At 37.1% G+C, this 17,429-nt stretch overlaps 1 protein-coding gene across 4 annotated transcripts in view; it reads right to left on the reverse strand.

The window, feature by feature from the left end:
* The window catches only part of LOC105499347 (poly(ADP-ribose) polymerase family member 8), a 189,660-nt gene that overhangs the window by 65,398 nt on the left and 106,833 nt on the right, over positions 1–17,429 (reverse strand). For all 4 annotated transcript variants that reach the window (XM_011771891.2, XM_011771890.3, XM_011771893.3 and 1 more), the window contains 2 exons: positions 2,153–2,213; positions 1,634–1,724 (listed from right to left, as the gene is read on the reverse strand). In XM_011771891.2, coding sequence (XP_011770193.2) covers positions 1,634–1,724; positions 2,153–2,213 — 152 coding nt within the window. The remainder of the gene's footprint in view (positions 1–1,633; positions 1,725–2,152; positions 2,214–17,429) is intronic.

Here is a 17,429-nt window from a genome sequence, read left to right on the forward strand (position 1 = left end):
GAAGGAACAAGAACACATACAACTATGGGCTGAAATATTCTTCATATATTACAAATCATTCCCTTATGGCGGATTTAATGACTTGAGGACAGTCTCATGACTTAACATCAAGGTGCACAGCTATTTATAAAATTCTTTGTCAACTTTATAAAAATAAATCATATACACATAGAAAACAGAAACAACACCAAGCCATTTAGCTTTCTTATTACAAGAATTATGAGAAATTACTTTTCTTTACATATTTATATATCTGAAATTATCAGAATAAAAATATTTTAAACCCTTATTTTTTCTTGTCCAGCATTAAATCAGTTAGAATATGTAATTTATATTATGCATTGATTAATTTGAATATAATGTATTATGCAAAGACAGAAAACAAGTGACTAACTTTAAAAATGAAAGATTTTTCCTGTATTTTATAAATCTGAAAGAACAAGTATGTTTCCTATGTGACAACAAACAGTAGATGTATATTCCCTGATATGCCTAAAGGAAAAACATGCAGACATCATAGTAACTTGTGTGGCAGATTAAAGATGCCCATGATTTCACAAGGTGCTGTCTATGTTCCTGTCCCTTGATTCTGGGTGGGCTCTTCAACCGCTGTGATCAACAGAATACAATCAAAGACTCACTATGTCTTTTCCTGGTTGCTTCTACATCCTGTCTCTTGCAACACTTGCATTTGCATCCCAGTCCCCATGGTACAAGAAACCCAAACCACATGAAGAAGCTATGTGTCAGACAGGTACTCTAGCCAAAAGCCTCAATTGAGTCCTGAGATGACACCTGCATCAACTGCTAGCCATTTGAACGTCCAACATCATGTGTATCCAACTCAGTGAGGCCTTGATTCGGCCCCAGCCCCACCCACATATGACTGCAAATCATGGGAGACTGCAAGCAAGAAGTGCCCAAAGAATAGTGAGAGGTAAGTTTTTTTAAGCCACTAAGTTTTGGGATTTCTTTTTTAATGTAGCAGTAGATAACTGGAACAATATAAGTAGATACAATTGTGTGTGTGTGCATGTATGCGTGTGTGTGTGTGTGTGTGTGTGTGTGTGTGTGTGTGTGTGGTAGAAGGTAGGAAAAAACATTTTACCAAGTAAATTTTGGCAAGACTTATGATAGGGTCCTTTGTTGTAAACAGCTATGAGGTGAAATATAATAGCAACATTGTCCCTCAAAGATTCAGCAAACAAATACACTATTATAATCTCTATTTTCAAAGACAGAAATATATTGCATTAAAATTAAATCTCAGAATCAGAGAGAGAAATAATTGTATCTAAGGAAAACCCAAAATATATATATTTACTGAGTTTCTACTACATGCAAAGTACTCCTTTGCGTTTTTTAAATGTTTGTGTCTCAGAAACTTGTCAGTTTCTGAAAATCTATAAAAAGAAATAAAGAAATAAAATCTATAAAAAGAAATGTCATGTTTCTGTTTCCATAAGTTATATTGGCAATAAACCATCTTTCTTAGAATGCAAGCTTCTTTAAATACCATTATCAAGATATTTAGCACTTTTGCTCAGAACTGACAAATGAACACGCATTTTGCTTAAGGCATAGTGCACAGCTAATTAATATTAAAAATAATAAAGAAAGAAATAAAACTAACCTGGGCCATTTAAATACTGCGTAAGTGAACAGTGTAGTCGAACAATTATAGGTTCTGTTCGAATTACTTCCCAAGCCACAGCAATCTCCTCCTGCACAAATATATTTAAAAGATGAATTAATCATTTTTTAGAGTTCAAAATGAAAAAAAAACACACACAAACTTTTAAAATTTGTGTTCGCAAAATGCATATAACATGAAGGCCTGTAAGTTATCTCAAAACCCACTGTTGCGTGAAAATATTGGCCTTCTATGTGTGAGAACTAAAAATGAACACTTAAAATATAACAAAGTATTATAAAAGCCCATAAATTTCAGATAACATTAGAAAAAACAATGCAAATATATATGTTTATAAAATCTCTGCTTCTTTGACAATCACATCAATTCTTCACAAAGCACCTTAACAGTCAATATGTAACTAATAGTATTATAAGACAACTAAAAATTAAATTTCCCCCAAAATAAAATAAATGTATTTTAAATGCACCATTCATATTACATAAAATTGATACTTACATCAAGAAAGCTAACATCGATATGCAGATCAATATCTACATCATCAATGGCTCCATATTCCCTGAAAGCAAACATTAACATTATTTTTTTCATTTTAATGATGCTTAAAAGATGGTGTGTGTTAGATTATTTTATTTAAAATTTTAAATCACTAATTCTCATCCTTGATTTTGACAAATAGCTCACATCTAACTGTAGATATGAAATAACTAATAATCTAGTTGGACTGTCATTTTTCTGTTTATACCACATAGCTATCTTTCTATTGTCTTGTACATGCACATGCATACATAAAATCAAGAGTTGCTTGGTTCATAGTTTTAAATATTCCGTTTTCTGTGGCAAATTAGTCAATCTTCCCATATGACTGCTTTGTTTTCACTACACTCTCTGAGGATAAGGAGCTGCTTCTGAAGACAAGAAAGGAGTTTATGACATGAGGAAGGAGTGTGGGGAAGACACACAATAATGCGCCCATAATTTTTCCTTCTAGTTAGGCATCAGTGGTTCAGAAGCCAATCTAAGTGTTCTGCCACTTAAATGTCAGTGTTTTGATGGGCAGCTCTAAGAGTCTGATTTTTTTTTTAAAAAAAGTAACTGTAGTGTATTCTACAGGAAGGAATTATGAAGACCAACTTTTTTACAGTGCAGGTACTGCCATGAACCAGCATACTTCTTAAGCAAATGAAAGAATATAAAAACAAGTTTTAATATTCTCCATATATACATGTCTGTATTTTTTATATTCTTATAAAACTTTGAAGTTACAAATGCTATACATAGTGAGAGATAAAAACCACAGAAATAACCTAAATGATAAAAGTTAATGACCAATATTTACTCAGCACTGATGTGCCAGAAATTGTTCTAAAGATCTTACATACATGTGATAATACAGTACTCACAAAACACCTAAGGCACTACTGCCATCGCCACTTTATAGATGCATAAATTGAGGCCCAGAGTACTAAAGTAACTTATCCATCATCACTCTATAGCAGAGCTGAGACTTGAATACATGTATTTTAGTTACTATTCAAGAAACTAGTACTTTGTGTTCAAAACCAGGTCAAGCACTAATGGATGATCTCATTAGGTCTTCATCACAGCCTTGTGAGGTGGATAATATTATGACATTCATTTTGCCGATGAGAAAATTAAGATTTAAAGATGTGAAAAAAGTTGCCAAATGAAAAATAAGTTAGTGGGGAAGTCAGGAATTGAATATATGTCCAACTCTAAAACTGTATAAAGTATGGTATCTGGCATATAGTTAAGTACTCACTAAAAATTTATGTCTATTATGTATTCAAGTAATAGAATTATAACACATAATTGTGGCACTTTATAGAGTTCAGAGAAGAAACTTTTAATGACTGAATAATTTTATGTGATTTAATGAATAAAGGAATCTAGGGGACCTTTTTGCTTTCTAATATAAATGACCAAAAACCAAAGCATATTAGAATATAAAGTAGCCTCTGTGCTTTCTCCATTCTCTCCTTTAAAAATACATTAAAACATTGAGCACATTTTCAACTTTTATGAAATTATACTCTTATTCTTTCATGGTTAATATATTTAAATGTTACATAAAGAAAGGGATAAAAATGATTTGCATAGGTATCCCTTTTTAAAAACCATCAAAGCATCATAACATCTGTGCTTTGCAAACTATTTTCAAACTATTCTAAAAATTTGAAGAGGAAGGAATTCTTCCAGACTTGTTTTATGAGGCCAGCACTACCCTGATACCAAAACCATACAAGGAAACAACAACAAAAGAAAACTACAAGCCAATATTCCTGAAGAATACAGATGCAAAAATCCTCAACAAAATCCTAGCAAACTGAATTCAATAGCACATTAAAAAAACCATATGCCATGAGCAAGTAGGATTCATCCTAGAGAGTGCAAGATGATTCAACATACGCAAATCAATAAACATGATACATCACATTAACGGAATCATGAAGAAAATATTATGATCATTTCAACAGACAAAAGGCATTTGATAAAATTCAACATCACTTCATGATGAAAACTCTCAACAAATTAGCTATAGAAGGAATATAACACAATAGAGGCCAAATTTACAAACCTACAGCTGACATCACATTGAATAAGGAAAAACTCAATGCTTTTCCTCTAAAATATGGACCAAGACAAGGATGCCCATCTTCACCAATCTTATTCAACCCAGTACTGGATGTCCTAGCCAGACCAATCCGGCAAGAGAAAGAAATAAAGGATATCCAATTAAAAAAGAGGACACCAAATTGTTCCTGTTTGTGGATGACATGATCATACATATATAAAACTCTAAAGACTCCACCAAAAAAACTGTAAAACTAATAAACAAATCTAGTAAAATTGCAGGATACAAAATCAACACACAAAAAAATCAGTAGTGTTTCTGTAGACCACAAATGAACTATCTGAAAAATAAATGAAAAAACAAATCTTATTTACAACAGCTATGAAAAATAAAATATATAGGAATAAATTAAACCAAGGAGGTGAAAGATTTCTACAATAAAAAATATAAAACATTAATGAAATAAATTCAACAGGACACAAAAAATGCAAAGATAATTGCTTGTTTATGGATAGAAGAATATTATTAAAACATCCATACTCTAGCCAAAGCAACCTACAGATTCAATGCAATCCCTGTCAAAATATCAATGACATCCTTTACAGGAATAGAAAAAAAATCCTAAAATTCACATGAAAGCACAAAAGACCCCAAATAGCCAAGGCACTGAGCAAAAAGAACAAAGCTGGAGACATCACAATACCTTACAAAGCTATAGTAACCAAAACAGCATGGGACCAGTGTAAAAATAGACATGTAGATCAATGAAACAGAATAGAGAACACAGAAATACATCCATACACTTAAAACCAACTGATTTTCAACAAAGGCTCCAAGAACACACCTTGAGGAAAGGGCAGTATCTTCAATAAATGGTGCTGGGAAAACTGTCCATGCACAAGCAAAACAATGAAACTAGACCCCTATCTTCATATACAAAAATCAACTTAAAGTGGATTAAAGATTTAAATGTAAGACCCAAAAATATAAAATTACTGGAAGAAAACACAGGGAAAATGCTTCATGGCATTTGTCTGGCCATGGATTTCTTGAATAAGAATTCAAAAGCACTAATAACAAAAGCAAAAATGGACAAATGGGATTACATCAAACTAAAAAGGAAACAACACAGTGAAGAGACAACCTACAGAATGGGCGAAAATATATCTGCAAGCTATGCATCTCATGAGGGGTTTATATCAATAATATATAAGGAACTCAAACAGTTCAAGAACAAAGACAAACAAACTAATAATCTGATCTTAAAAGGGGCAAAGGCCAGGTGTGGTGGCTCATGCCTGTAATCCCAGCATTTTGGGAGGCCAGGTGGGGCAGGTCTACTGAGGTCAGGAGTTCGAGACCAGCCCAGCCAACATGGCGAAACCCCATCTCTAATAAAAATTCAAAAAAATTAGCCAGGTGTGGTGGCACGCACCTGTAGTCCCAGCTACTCAGGAGGCTAAGGCATGAGATCGCTTGAACCCAGTAGGCAGAGGTTGCAGTGAGCCAAGATCGCACTACTGCACTCCAGCCTGGGTGACAGAGTGAGACTCTGTCTCAAAAATAAAAATAAAAGGCAAAAGATCTGACTGCGCATTTCTCAAAAGACATACAAATGGCCAACGGGTACATGAAAAAATGTGCAACATCACTGATCATCAGGGCAATGCAAATCAAAACCACAGTGAGATATCACTTCGCTCCAATTAGAATGGCTGTTAGCAAAAAGATAAAACGTATAACAAATGCTGATGTGGATGTGGAGAAAAGAGAATCCTTTTGCATTGCTGGTGGAAATGTAAATTGGTATAGCCATTATGGAAAACAGTATGAAGGTTCCTCAAAACATTAAAAATAGAACTACCACGTGACCCAGCAGTTCCACTATTGGGCAATTAACCAAAGGAAATGAAATCAGTCTGTCCAAGAGACATCTGTGCCCCCATGTATACTGAAGCACTATTCACAACAGCCAAGATGCAGAATTAACCTAAGTGTCCATTATTAGATGAATGGATAATGAAATGTGGTACATATACACAATAAAATACTGCTCAGCCATAAAAATGAAGGAAATCCTGTCATTTGCAGCAACATGGATGAACCTGGGGGACACTGTGTTAAGTAAAGTAAGCCAGGAAAAGAAAGACAAACACTGCATGATCTAAGTCATTTGCAGAATCTAAAAAAAAGCTGATCTCATAGTAGTACAGAGTAGACTACCAGAGGTTGGGAAGCATAAAGGGAAAGATGATGAAGAGGAGAAATTGGTCAATGAGTACAGTATCACAGTTCAATAGGAGAAATAAGTTATAGCATAGTAGAGTGACTACGGCAAACACTAGTATAATATATATTTCAAATTAACCAGAAGAAAGGATTCTTGATGTTCTCACCACAAAAAAAGATCAGTGTTTGTGGTGATGGATATCCATGGTTAAAGGGATCATTTAACCATTACATAATGTATATATGTATTGAAACATCACATTGTAAACCACAAATCTGTACAATTATTGTGTGTCAATTAAAAATAAAATTTTAAAAATTGTGTAAAGCACAGTATATGGCACTAAATAAAAATTTCTATCGACTATTCAAGTAATAAAATATCCCTTTTGTAGGGTTCAGAGAAGAAATTTGTACTGATTAAATGGTTTTATGTAATTTAATGAGAAAGGGAAAGTGGGAGATTTGTTTGCTTTTTGATATCTATGATCAAAATAATGTCAGCATATCCAAATATAAGGTAGTCTGTGTGCTTTCTCTGTCCTCTCCTTAAAAATATATTACAACATTGGTCGGGCGCAGTGGCTCATGCACTTTGGGAGGCTGAGGTGGGTGGATCACTTGAGGTCAGGAGTTTGAGACCAGCCTGACCAACATGGTGAAACCCTATCTCCACTAAAAATACAAAATTAGCTGGGTGTGGTGGCAAATGCCTGTAGTCCCAGCTACTTGGGAGACTGAAGAAGGAGAATTGCTTGAGCCCAGGAGGTGGAGGTTACAGTGAACCAAGATCGTGCCATTGCACTCCAGCCTGGGCAACAAGAGCAAAACTCCATCTCAAAAACTAAATAAATGCATATATATCTATGTGCGTGTGTGTGTGTATATATATATATAGAGAGAGAGAGAGACAGAGAGAGAGGGCACATTTCCATGTTTAAATTGCACTTTTTTTCCATGTTTAAATTGCACTTTTTATTCATGGTAATATTTTTATAGGTTACATAAATAAATGAATAAATATTTACATAGGAATTAATTTTTTAAAACCGGCAAAGCATCAATAATGTCTGTACTACATGATAAACATTAATCTTAAAGGATAAGATTATGTGCAAATTTCGATATGAAAGTATACAGAAAGTACTACAAGAATAAGAGCCAAGCAAATGAACACTTTCATCTCTGCCTTTAGTTCAGGGTACAGCAAACATTTTCTGTGAAGATGAAGACAGTAAATATTTTAGGATTTTCAGGCCACATACAGCCTCTGTTGCATCCATCTTTCCTGTCTGTCTCTTTCTTTCTTTCTTTCTCTCTCTCTTTCTTTCTTTTTTTTTTTTTTTTTTTTTTTTTGAGACGGAGTCTCACTCTGTCGCCCAGGCTGGAGTGCAGTGGCGCAATCTCGGCTCACTGCAAGCTCCGCTTCCCAGGTTCACGCCATTCTCCTGCCTCAGCCTCCCGAGTAGCTGGGACTACAGGCGCCCACAACCGCGCCCGGCTAATTTTTTGTATTTTTAGTAGAGACGGGGTTTCACCGTGGTCTCGATCTCCTGACCTTGTGATCCGCCCGCCTCGGCCTCCCAAAGTGCTGGGATTACAGGCGTGAGCCACCGTGCCCGGCCGGCTGGCTTGCCTGCCTGCTTGCTTGCTTTGCTTTGCTTGCTTGCTTGCTTGCTTGCTTGCTTGCTTTCTTTCTTTCTTTCTTTCTTTCTTTCTTTTTCTTTCTTTTCTTTCTTTCTTTCTTTCTTTCTTTCTTTCTTTCTTTCTTTCTTTCTTTCTTTCTTTCTTTCTTTCTTTCTTTCTTTTCTTCTTTCTTTCTTTCTTTCTTTCTTTCTTTCTCTTTCTTTCTTTCTTTCTTTCTTTCTTTCTTTCTTTCTTTCTTTCTTTCTTTCTTTCTTTTTCTTTCTTTCTTTCCTTCCTTCCTTCCTTCCTTCCTTCCTTCCTTCCTTCCTTCCTTCCTTCCTTTCCTTTCTCTCTTTCTTTCTTTCTTTCTTTCTTTCTTTCTTTCTTTCTTTCTTTCTTTCTTTCTTTCTTCTTTCTTTCTTCTTTCTTTCTTTTTCTTTCTTCTTTCTTTCTCTTTCTTTCCTTCCTTCCTTCTTTCTTTTTCTTTCTTTTCCTTCCTTCTTTCCTTTCGCTTTATGTTTCTCCTTCCTTCCTTCCTTCTTTCCCTTCCTCCCTCCTTCCTTCCTCTCTTTCTTTATTTCTTTCTTTTTCTTTCCTTCCTCTCTCTTCCTCCCTTTCCTTCCTCTCTCTTCCTCCCTTTCCTTCCTTCCTTTCTTTTCTTTCGTTCCTCTCTTCCTCCCTCTCTCCTACTTTCCTTCCTTCCCTCCTTCCCTTCTTTTTTTCCTTCCTTCCTTTCTTTCTTTCCTCTCTCTTCCTCCCTCCCTCCCTCCTTCCTTCCTTCTTTCCTTCCTTCCTTCCTTCCTTCCTTCCTTCCTTCCTTCCTTCCTTCCTTCCTTCCTTCCTTCCTTCCTTCCTCCCTCTTTCTTTTTCGTTCTTTCTTTCTTTCTCCAACCCTTTTAAAAAGCAAAACCATTTATAGTTCACAGGACTCTTCGAAACAAACCTCACAGCCCAATTGTTGTAATTTGAATGACCCTGAACACTGGCAAATATTTAATAAATAAAATAGATCCGATATCCATTGTGAGGCATGTAAAAAGAAAGAGCCACTAAACTGAACAATGAGGAAGGATGATGAATGATGTTTAAGAAAAGTTTTGGTGTGTGAAGAGGCCCTGTCTACAACCACACTTCACTAACATAAGTTAATCCTAAGAAAATGGTAACAAATATATTCAAAGTCTTACCTACAGCCATGTGTGTAAGAGCAGAAATTGAGAAAATAAATATAGAATAATAAGGAAACAGTTAAGTAAACTATAGCATGTTGTTAGGAGAAAAAATTATCCATTAGTGACGGAGTCAATACAAAAATATTCATATCCTGGGGGAAATGTTGCAAATATACTGACAAGCAGATTACCAAAAAAGCATGGAAGCTAAAATGATATTTTTAAGAAAATAGAAATAGGAAAATCAAGAGTAAAAACAGTCCTTATATGTCAACTCTAAATTGTGTGTAAAACTTATTTTATGAAAAATGTTATGATTTTCTAAAAACATATGCCTACTTTTTCTGGTAAAAAAGTTAATAAAGGCTCATTATATAAAATGTGAGAAATTTTTAAATGCACAAAAATAATCTGTCTTATCACCATATGGACATAATTCTTTTTGCTTATATCTCATTCCAGTCTCTTCCATGTATACAAGAATTATACAGTGTAATATATAAAGATTTCGATTCTGTTCTTTCACTTCTTCTATGATCAGCTGTTTTTCCCATATTGCATTATATCTTATATAATACAATACATAATTTTATAATATAAAATATATTATAAAAAATATAAAAATATATAAAAAATATATACAAAAATTATATTATAAAATTGGATTTTATATAATATAAAATTTTATAATGTAAAATTTTATAATTTTATACATAATTGTATAATAAAATATTTGGTTCCTTTTTATTTTTTTACAGTATAAATATTGGTAAACAGTAACTGGATAAAAAATCTATGTATATCAGTCTTCTGGTAGAATCACTTCTTGAATCACTGGCTTAAATAAACATTATAACCATATTTGGGATTCTTGATGTATATTGTTTAATTACTGTCTTAAATGGCTACAACAACTTATAATTACACCAGCCAATTTATCACCATGACCTTTTCTACATACTCATCATCATCAGACATTTTTTTTTCTCCCGTCTTTGCCAATTTTATGGGAGGAACACATAAAACATTTTTTTTGAACCTATTTACATTGGCAAAACGCTGGTATGTTTACAGGCAGGAAGATTAAAAAATATATATCAGTGGGGGGTCGTAGCAAGATGGCCGAATAGGAACAGCTCCAGTCTCCAACTCCCAGCCCGAACGACACAGAAGACAGGTGATTTCTGCATTTTCAACTGAGGTACTGGGTTCATCTCACTGGGGAGTGCCGGACAATCGGTGCTGGTCAACTGCTGCAGCCCGACCAGCGAGAGCTGAAGCAGGGCAAGGCATCACCTCACCTGGGAAGCGCAAGGGGGAAGGGAATCCCTTTTCCTAGCCAGGGGAACTGAGACACAGAACACCTGGAAAAACGGGTAACTCCCACCCCAATACTGTGCTTTAAGCAAACGGGCACACCAGGAGATTATATCCCACACCTGGCCGGGAGGGTCCCACGCCCACGGAGCCTCCTTCACTGCTAGCGCAGCAGTCTGCTATGTAACCACAAGGCAGCATCGAGGCTGGGGGAGGGGCGCCCGCCATTGCTGAGGCTTCAGTAGGTAAACAAAGCCTCTGGGAAGCTCGAACTGGTGGAGCTCACAGCAGCTCAAGGAAACCTGCCTGTCTCCGTAGACTCCACCTCTGGGGACAGGGCACAGCTAAACAACAACAACAACAACAACAACAACAACAACAACAAAGCAGAAACCTCTGCAGACGCAAACGACTCTGTCTGACAGCTTTGAAGAGAGCAGTGGATCTCCCAACACGGAGGTTGAGATCAGAGAAGGGACACACTGCCTGCTCAAGTGGGTCCCTGACCCCTGAGTAGCCTAACTGGGAGACATCCCCCACAAGGGGCAGTCTGACACCCCACAACTCACAGGGTGGAGTACACCCCTGAGAGGAAGCTTCCAAAGTAAGAATCAGACAGGGACACTCGCTGTTCAGCAATATTCTATCTTCTGCAGCCTCTGCTGCTGATACCCAGGCAAACAGGGTCTGGAGTGGACCTCAAGCAATCTCCAACAGACCTACAGCTGAGGGTCCTGACTGTTAGAAGGAAAACTATCAAACAGGAAGGACACCTACACCAAAACCCCATCAGTACGTCACCATCATCAAAGACCAGAGGCAGATAAAACCACAAAGATGGGGAAAAAGCAGTGCAGAAAAGCTGGAAATTCAAAAAATAAGAGTGCATCTCCCCCTGCAAAGGAGCGCAGCTCACCGACAGCAATGGATCAAAGCTGGACGGAGAATGACTTTGACGAGATGAGAGAAGAAGGCTTCAGTCCATCAAACTTCTCAGAGCTAAAGGAGGAATTACATACCCAGCGCAAAGAAACTAAAAATCTTGAAAAAAGAGTGGAAGAATTGATAGCTAGAGTAATTAATGCAGAGAAGGTCATAAACGAAATGACAGAGATGAAAACCATGACACGAGAAATACGTGACAAATGCACAAGCTTCAGTAACCGACTCGATCAACTGGAAGAAAGAGTATCAGCGATTGAGGATCAAATGAATGAAATGAAGTGAGAAGAGAAACCAAAAGAAAAAAGAAGAAAAAGAAATTAACAAAGCCTGCAAGAAGTATGGGATTATGTAAAAAGACCAAATCTGATTGGGGTGCCGGAAAGTGAGGGGGAAAATGGAACCAAGTTGGAAAACACTCTTCAGGATATCATCCAGGAGAACTTCCCCAACCTAGTAGGGCAGGCCAAGATTCAAATCCAGGAAATAACAGAAAACGCCACAAAGATACTCCTCGAGAAGAGCAACTCCAAGACACATAATTGCCAGATTCACCAAAGTTGAAATGAAGGAAAAAATCTTAAGGGCAGCCAGAGAGAAAGGTCGGGTTACCCACAAAGGGAAGCCCATCAGACTAACAGCAGATCTCTCGGCAGAAACTCTACAAGCCAGAAGAGAGTGGGGGCCAATATTCAACATTCTTAAAGATAAGAATTTTCAACCCAGAATTTCATATCCAGCCAAACTAAGTTTCATAAGTGAAGGAGAAATAAAATCCTTTACAGATAAGCAAATGCTTAGAGATTTTGTCACCACCAGGCCTGCCTTACAAGAGACCCTGAAGGAAGCACTAAACATAGAAAGGAACAACCGGTACCAGCCATTGCAAAAAAAGCCAAAATGTAAAGACGATCGAGGCTAGGAAGAAACTGCATCAACTAACGAGCAAAATAACCAGTTAATATCATAATGGCAGGATCAAGTTCACACCTAACAATATTAACCTTAAATGTAAATGGACTAAATGCTCCAATTAAAAGACACAGACTGGCAAACTGGATAAAGAGTCAAGACCCATCAGTCTGCTGTATTCAGGAAACCCATCTCACATGCAGAGACATACATGGGCTCAAAATAAAGGGATGGAGGAAGATCTACCAAGCAAATGGAGAACAAAAAAAAGCAGGGGTTGCAATACTAGTCTCTGATAAAACAGACTTTAAACCATCAAAGATCAAAAGAGACAAAGAAGGCCATTACATAACGGTAAAGGGATCAATTCAACAGGAAGAGCTAACTATCCTAAATATATATGCACCCAATACAGGAGCGCCCAGATTCATAAAGCAAGTCCTTAGAGACTTACAAAGAGACTTAGACTCCCATACAATAATAATGGGAGACTTCAACGCTCCACTGTCAACATTAGACAGATCAACGAGACAGAAAGTTAACAAGGATATCCAGAAATTGAACTCTTCTCTGCAGCAAGCAGAACTAATAGACATCTATAGAACTCTCTACCGCAAATCAACAGAATATACATTCTTCTCAGCACCACATCACACTTATTCCAAAATTGACCACATAATTGGAAGTAAAGCACTCCTCAGCAAATGTACAAGAACAGAAATTATAACAAACTGTCTCTCAGACTACAGTGCAATCAAACTAGAACTCAGGACTAAGAAACTCAATCAAAACCGCTCAACTACATGGAAACTGAACAACCTGCTCCTGAATGACTACCGGGTACATCACGAAATGAAGGCAGAAATAAAGATGTTCTTTGAAACCAATGAGAACAAAGGTACAACATACCAGAATCTCTGGGACACACTGAAAGCAGTGTGTAGAGGGAAATTTATAGCACTAAATGCCCACAAGAGAAAGCAGGAAAGATCTAAAATTGACACTCTAACATCGCAATTAAAAGAACTAGAGAAGCAAGAGCAAACACATTCGAAAGCTAGCAGAAGGCAAGAATTAACTAAGATCAGAGCAGAACTGAAGGAGATAGAGACACAAAAAACCCTCCAAAAAATCAATGAATCCAGGAGTTGGTTTTTTGAAAAGATCAACAAAATTGACAGACCACTAGCAAGACTAATAAAGAAGAAAAGAGAGAAGAATCAAATCGACGCAATAAAAAATGATAAAGGGGATATCACCACCGACCCCACAGAAATACAAACTACCATCAGAGAATACTGTAAACACCTCTACGCAAATAAACTAGAAAATCTAGAAACAATGGATAATTTCCTGGACACTTACACTCTTCCAAGACTAAACCAGGAAGAAGTTGATTCCCTGAATAGACCAATAGCAGGCTCTGAAATTGAGGCAATAATTAAGAGCCTACCAACCAAAAAAATTCCATGACCAGATGGATTCACAGCTGAATTCTACCAGAGGTACAAGGAGGAGCTGGTACCATTCCTTCTGAAACTATTCCAATCAATAGAAAAAGAGGGAATCCTCCCTAACTCATTTTATGAGGCCAACATCATCCTGATACCAAAGCCTGGCAGAGACACAACAAAAAAAGAGAATTTTAGACCAATATCCCTGATGAACATCGATGCAAAAATCCTCAATAAAATACTGGCAAACCGGATTCAGCAGCACATCAAAAAGCTTATCCACTATGATCAAGTGGGCTTCATCCCCGGGATGCAAGGCTGGTTCAACATTCGCAAATCAATAAACGTAATCCAGCATATAAACAGAACCAAAGACAAGAACCACATGATTATCTCAATAGATGCAGAAAAGGCTTTTGACAAAATTCAACAACCCTTCATGCTAAAAACGCTCAATAAATTCGGTATTGATGGAATGTACCTCAAAATAATAAGAGCTATTTATGACAAACCCACAGCCAATATCATACTGAATGGGCAAAAACTGGAAAAATTCCCTTTGAAAACTGGCACAAGACAGGGATGCCCTCTCTCACCACTCCTATTCAACATAGTGTTGGAAGTTCTGGCTAGGGCAATCAGGCAAGAGAAAGAAATAAAGGGTATTCAGTTAAGAAAAGAAGAAGTCAAATTGTCCCTGTTTGCAGATGACATGATTGTATATTTAGAAAACCCCATCATCTCAGCCCAAAATCTCCTTAAGCTGATAAGCAACTTCAGCAAAGTCTCAGGATACAAAATCAATGTGCAAAAATCACAAGCATTCTTATACACCAGTAACAGACAAATAGAGAGCCAAATCATGAATGAATTTCCATTCACAATTGCTTCGAAGAGAATAAAATACCTAGGAATCCAACTTACAAGGGATGTAAAGGACCTCTTCAAGGAGAACTACAAACCACTGCTCAGTGAAATAAAAGAGGACACAAACAAATGGAAGAACATACCATGCTCATGGATAGGAAGAATCAATATCGTGAAAATGGCCATACTGCCCAAGGTTATTTATAGATTCAATGCCATCCCCATCAAGCTACCAATGACTTTCTTCACAGAATTGGAAAAAAACTGCTTTAAAGTTCGTATGGAACCAAAAAAGACCCCGCATTGCCAAGACAATCCTAAGTCAAAAGAACAAAGCTGGAGGCATCACGCTACCTGACTTCAAACTATACTACAAGGCTACAGTAACCCAAACAGCATGGTACTGGTACCAAAACAGAGATATAGACCAATGGAACCGAACAGAGTCCTCAGAAATAATACCACACATCTACAGCCATGTCATCTTTGACAAACCTGAGAGAAACAAGAAATGGGGAAAGGATTCCCTATTTAATAAATGGTGCTGGGAAAATTGGCTAGCCATAAGTAGAAAGCTGAAACTGGATCCTTTCCTTACTCCTTATACGAAAATTAATTCAAGATGGATTAGAGACTTAAATGTTAGACCTAATACCATAAAAACCTTAGAAGAAAACCTAGGTAGTACCATTCAGGACATAGGCATGGGCAAAGACTTCATTTCTAAAACACCAAAAGCAATGGCAGCAAAAGCCAAAATTGACAAATGGGATCTCATTAAACTAAAGAGCTTCTGCACAGCAAGAGAAACTACCATCAGAGTGAACGGGCAACCTACAGAATGGGAGAAAATTTTTGCAATCTACTCATCTGACAAAGGGCTAATATCCAGAACCTACAAAGAACTCAAACAAATTTACAAGAAAAAAACAAACAACCCCATCAAAAAGTGGGCAAAGGATATGAACAGACATTTCTCAAAAGAAGACATTCATACAGCCAACAGACACATGAAAAAATGCTCATCATCGCTGGCCATCAGAGAAATGCAAATCAAAACCACAATGAGATACCATCTCACATCAGTTAGAATGGCAATCATTAAAAAGTCAGGAAACAACAGGTGCTGGAGAGGATGTGGAGAATTAGGAACACTTTTACACTGTTGGTGGGATTGTAAACTAGTTCAACCATTATGGAAAACAGTATGGCGATTCCTCAAGGATCTAGAACTAGATGTACCATATGACCCAGCCATCCCATTACTGGGTATATACCCAAAGGATTATAAATCATGCTGCTATAAAGACACATGCACACGTATGTTTATTGCGGCACTATTCACAATAGCAAAGACTTGGAATCAACCCAAATGTCTATCAGTGACAGACTGGATTAAGAAAATGTGGCACATATATGTGGGGAAAAGAAAGAGATCAGCCTGTTACTGTGTCTATATAGAAAGAAGTAGACATAAGAGACTCCATTTTGTTCTGTATTTGAGATGCTGTTAATCTGTGACCCTACCCCCAACCTTGTCCTTGCAAGAGACATGTGCTGTGGTAACTCAAGGTTTAATGGATTTTGGGCGTGCAGGGTGTGTCTTTGTTCCTAGAAAAGCTAGGTATTGTCCAAGGTTTATCCCCATGTGATAGGATGAAACAATGTTGCTAAAAGGTTTATCTCAAGGCACAGGATTTTCCTTTAAACTTATTCATGTCACAGAGATCCTTGTTCTTATGTCTTACTGCTAATTTCCTCCCTAAAAACGATCCTATTGTCCTGCCACTCCCTTATCTTTAAGATGGTAAAGATAATTATCTATAAATACTAAGGGAACTCAGAGGCTGGTGCCGGCGTGGGTCCTCTGTAAGCTGAGCGCCGGTCCCCTGGGCCCCCGCTTTTCTTTCTCTATACTTTGTCTCTGTGTCTTATTTCTTTTCTCAAGTCTCTCGTTCCACCTAACGAGAAACACCCACAGGTGTGGAGGGGCAGGCCACCCCTTCACATATACACCATGGAATACTATGCAGCCATCAAAAAGGATGAGTTTGTGTCCTTTGTAGGGACATGGATGCAGCTGGAAACCATCACTCTTAGCAAACTATCACAAGAACAGAAAACCAAACACCGCATCTTCTCACTTATAGGTGCGAACTGAACAATGAGATCACTTGGACTTGGGAAGGGGAACATCACACACTGGGGCCTATCACGGGGAGGGGGGAGGGGGGAGCGGGGAGGGATTGCATTGGGAGTTATACCTGATGTAAATGATGAGTTGATGGGTGCTGACGAGTTGATGGGTGCAGCACACCAACATGGCACAAGTATACATATATAACAAACCTGCACGTTATGCTCATGTACCCTAGAACTTAAAGTATAATAATAATAATAAATATATATATATATATATATATATCAGTATGACCCTTATCCACAACTGTTTTCTCCATAAATAGTTTTTCAGATTACTTCAACAGAATTTACCATAAAAGAATAATCAGAATGTGCATACATGCCTTTAAAACCACTTACATGTGAATTTGTAAGTATTTTGTATATGATTTCTTAAATGACGTTTTGGTTAAAAGTATCTTCCCAATTTCTAACGCTCCAAAAAAAGAAAATGAAGGGTTGCAAGTGTTCCTCTTCTT

The sequence above is a fragment of the Macaca nemestrina genome, chromosome 6 (assembly GCF_043159975.1).
Source record: "Macaca nemestrina isolate mMacNem1 chromosome 6, mMacNem.hap1, whole genome shotgun sequence".
NCBI classification, from domain to species: Eukaryota; Metazoa; Chordata; class Mammalia; order Primates; family Cercopithecidae; genus Macaca; species Macaca nemestrina.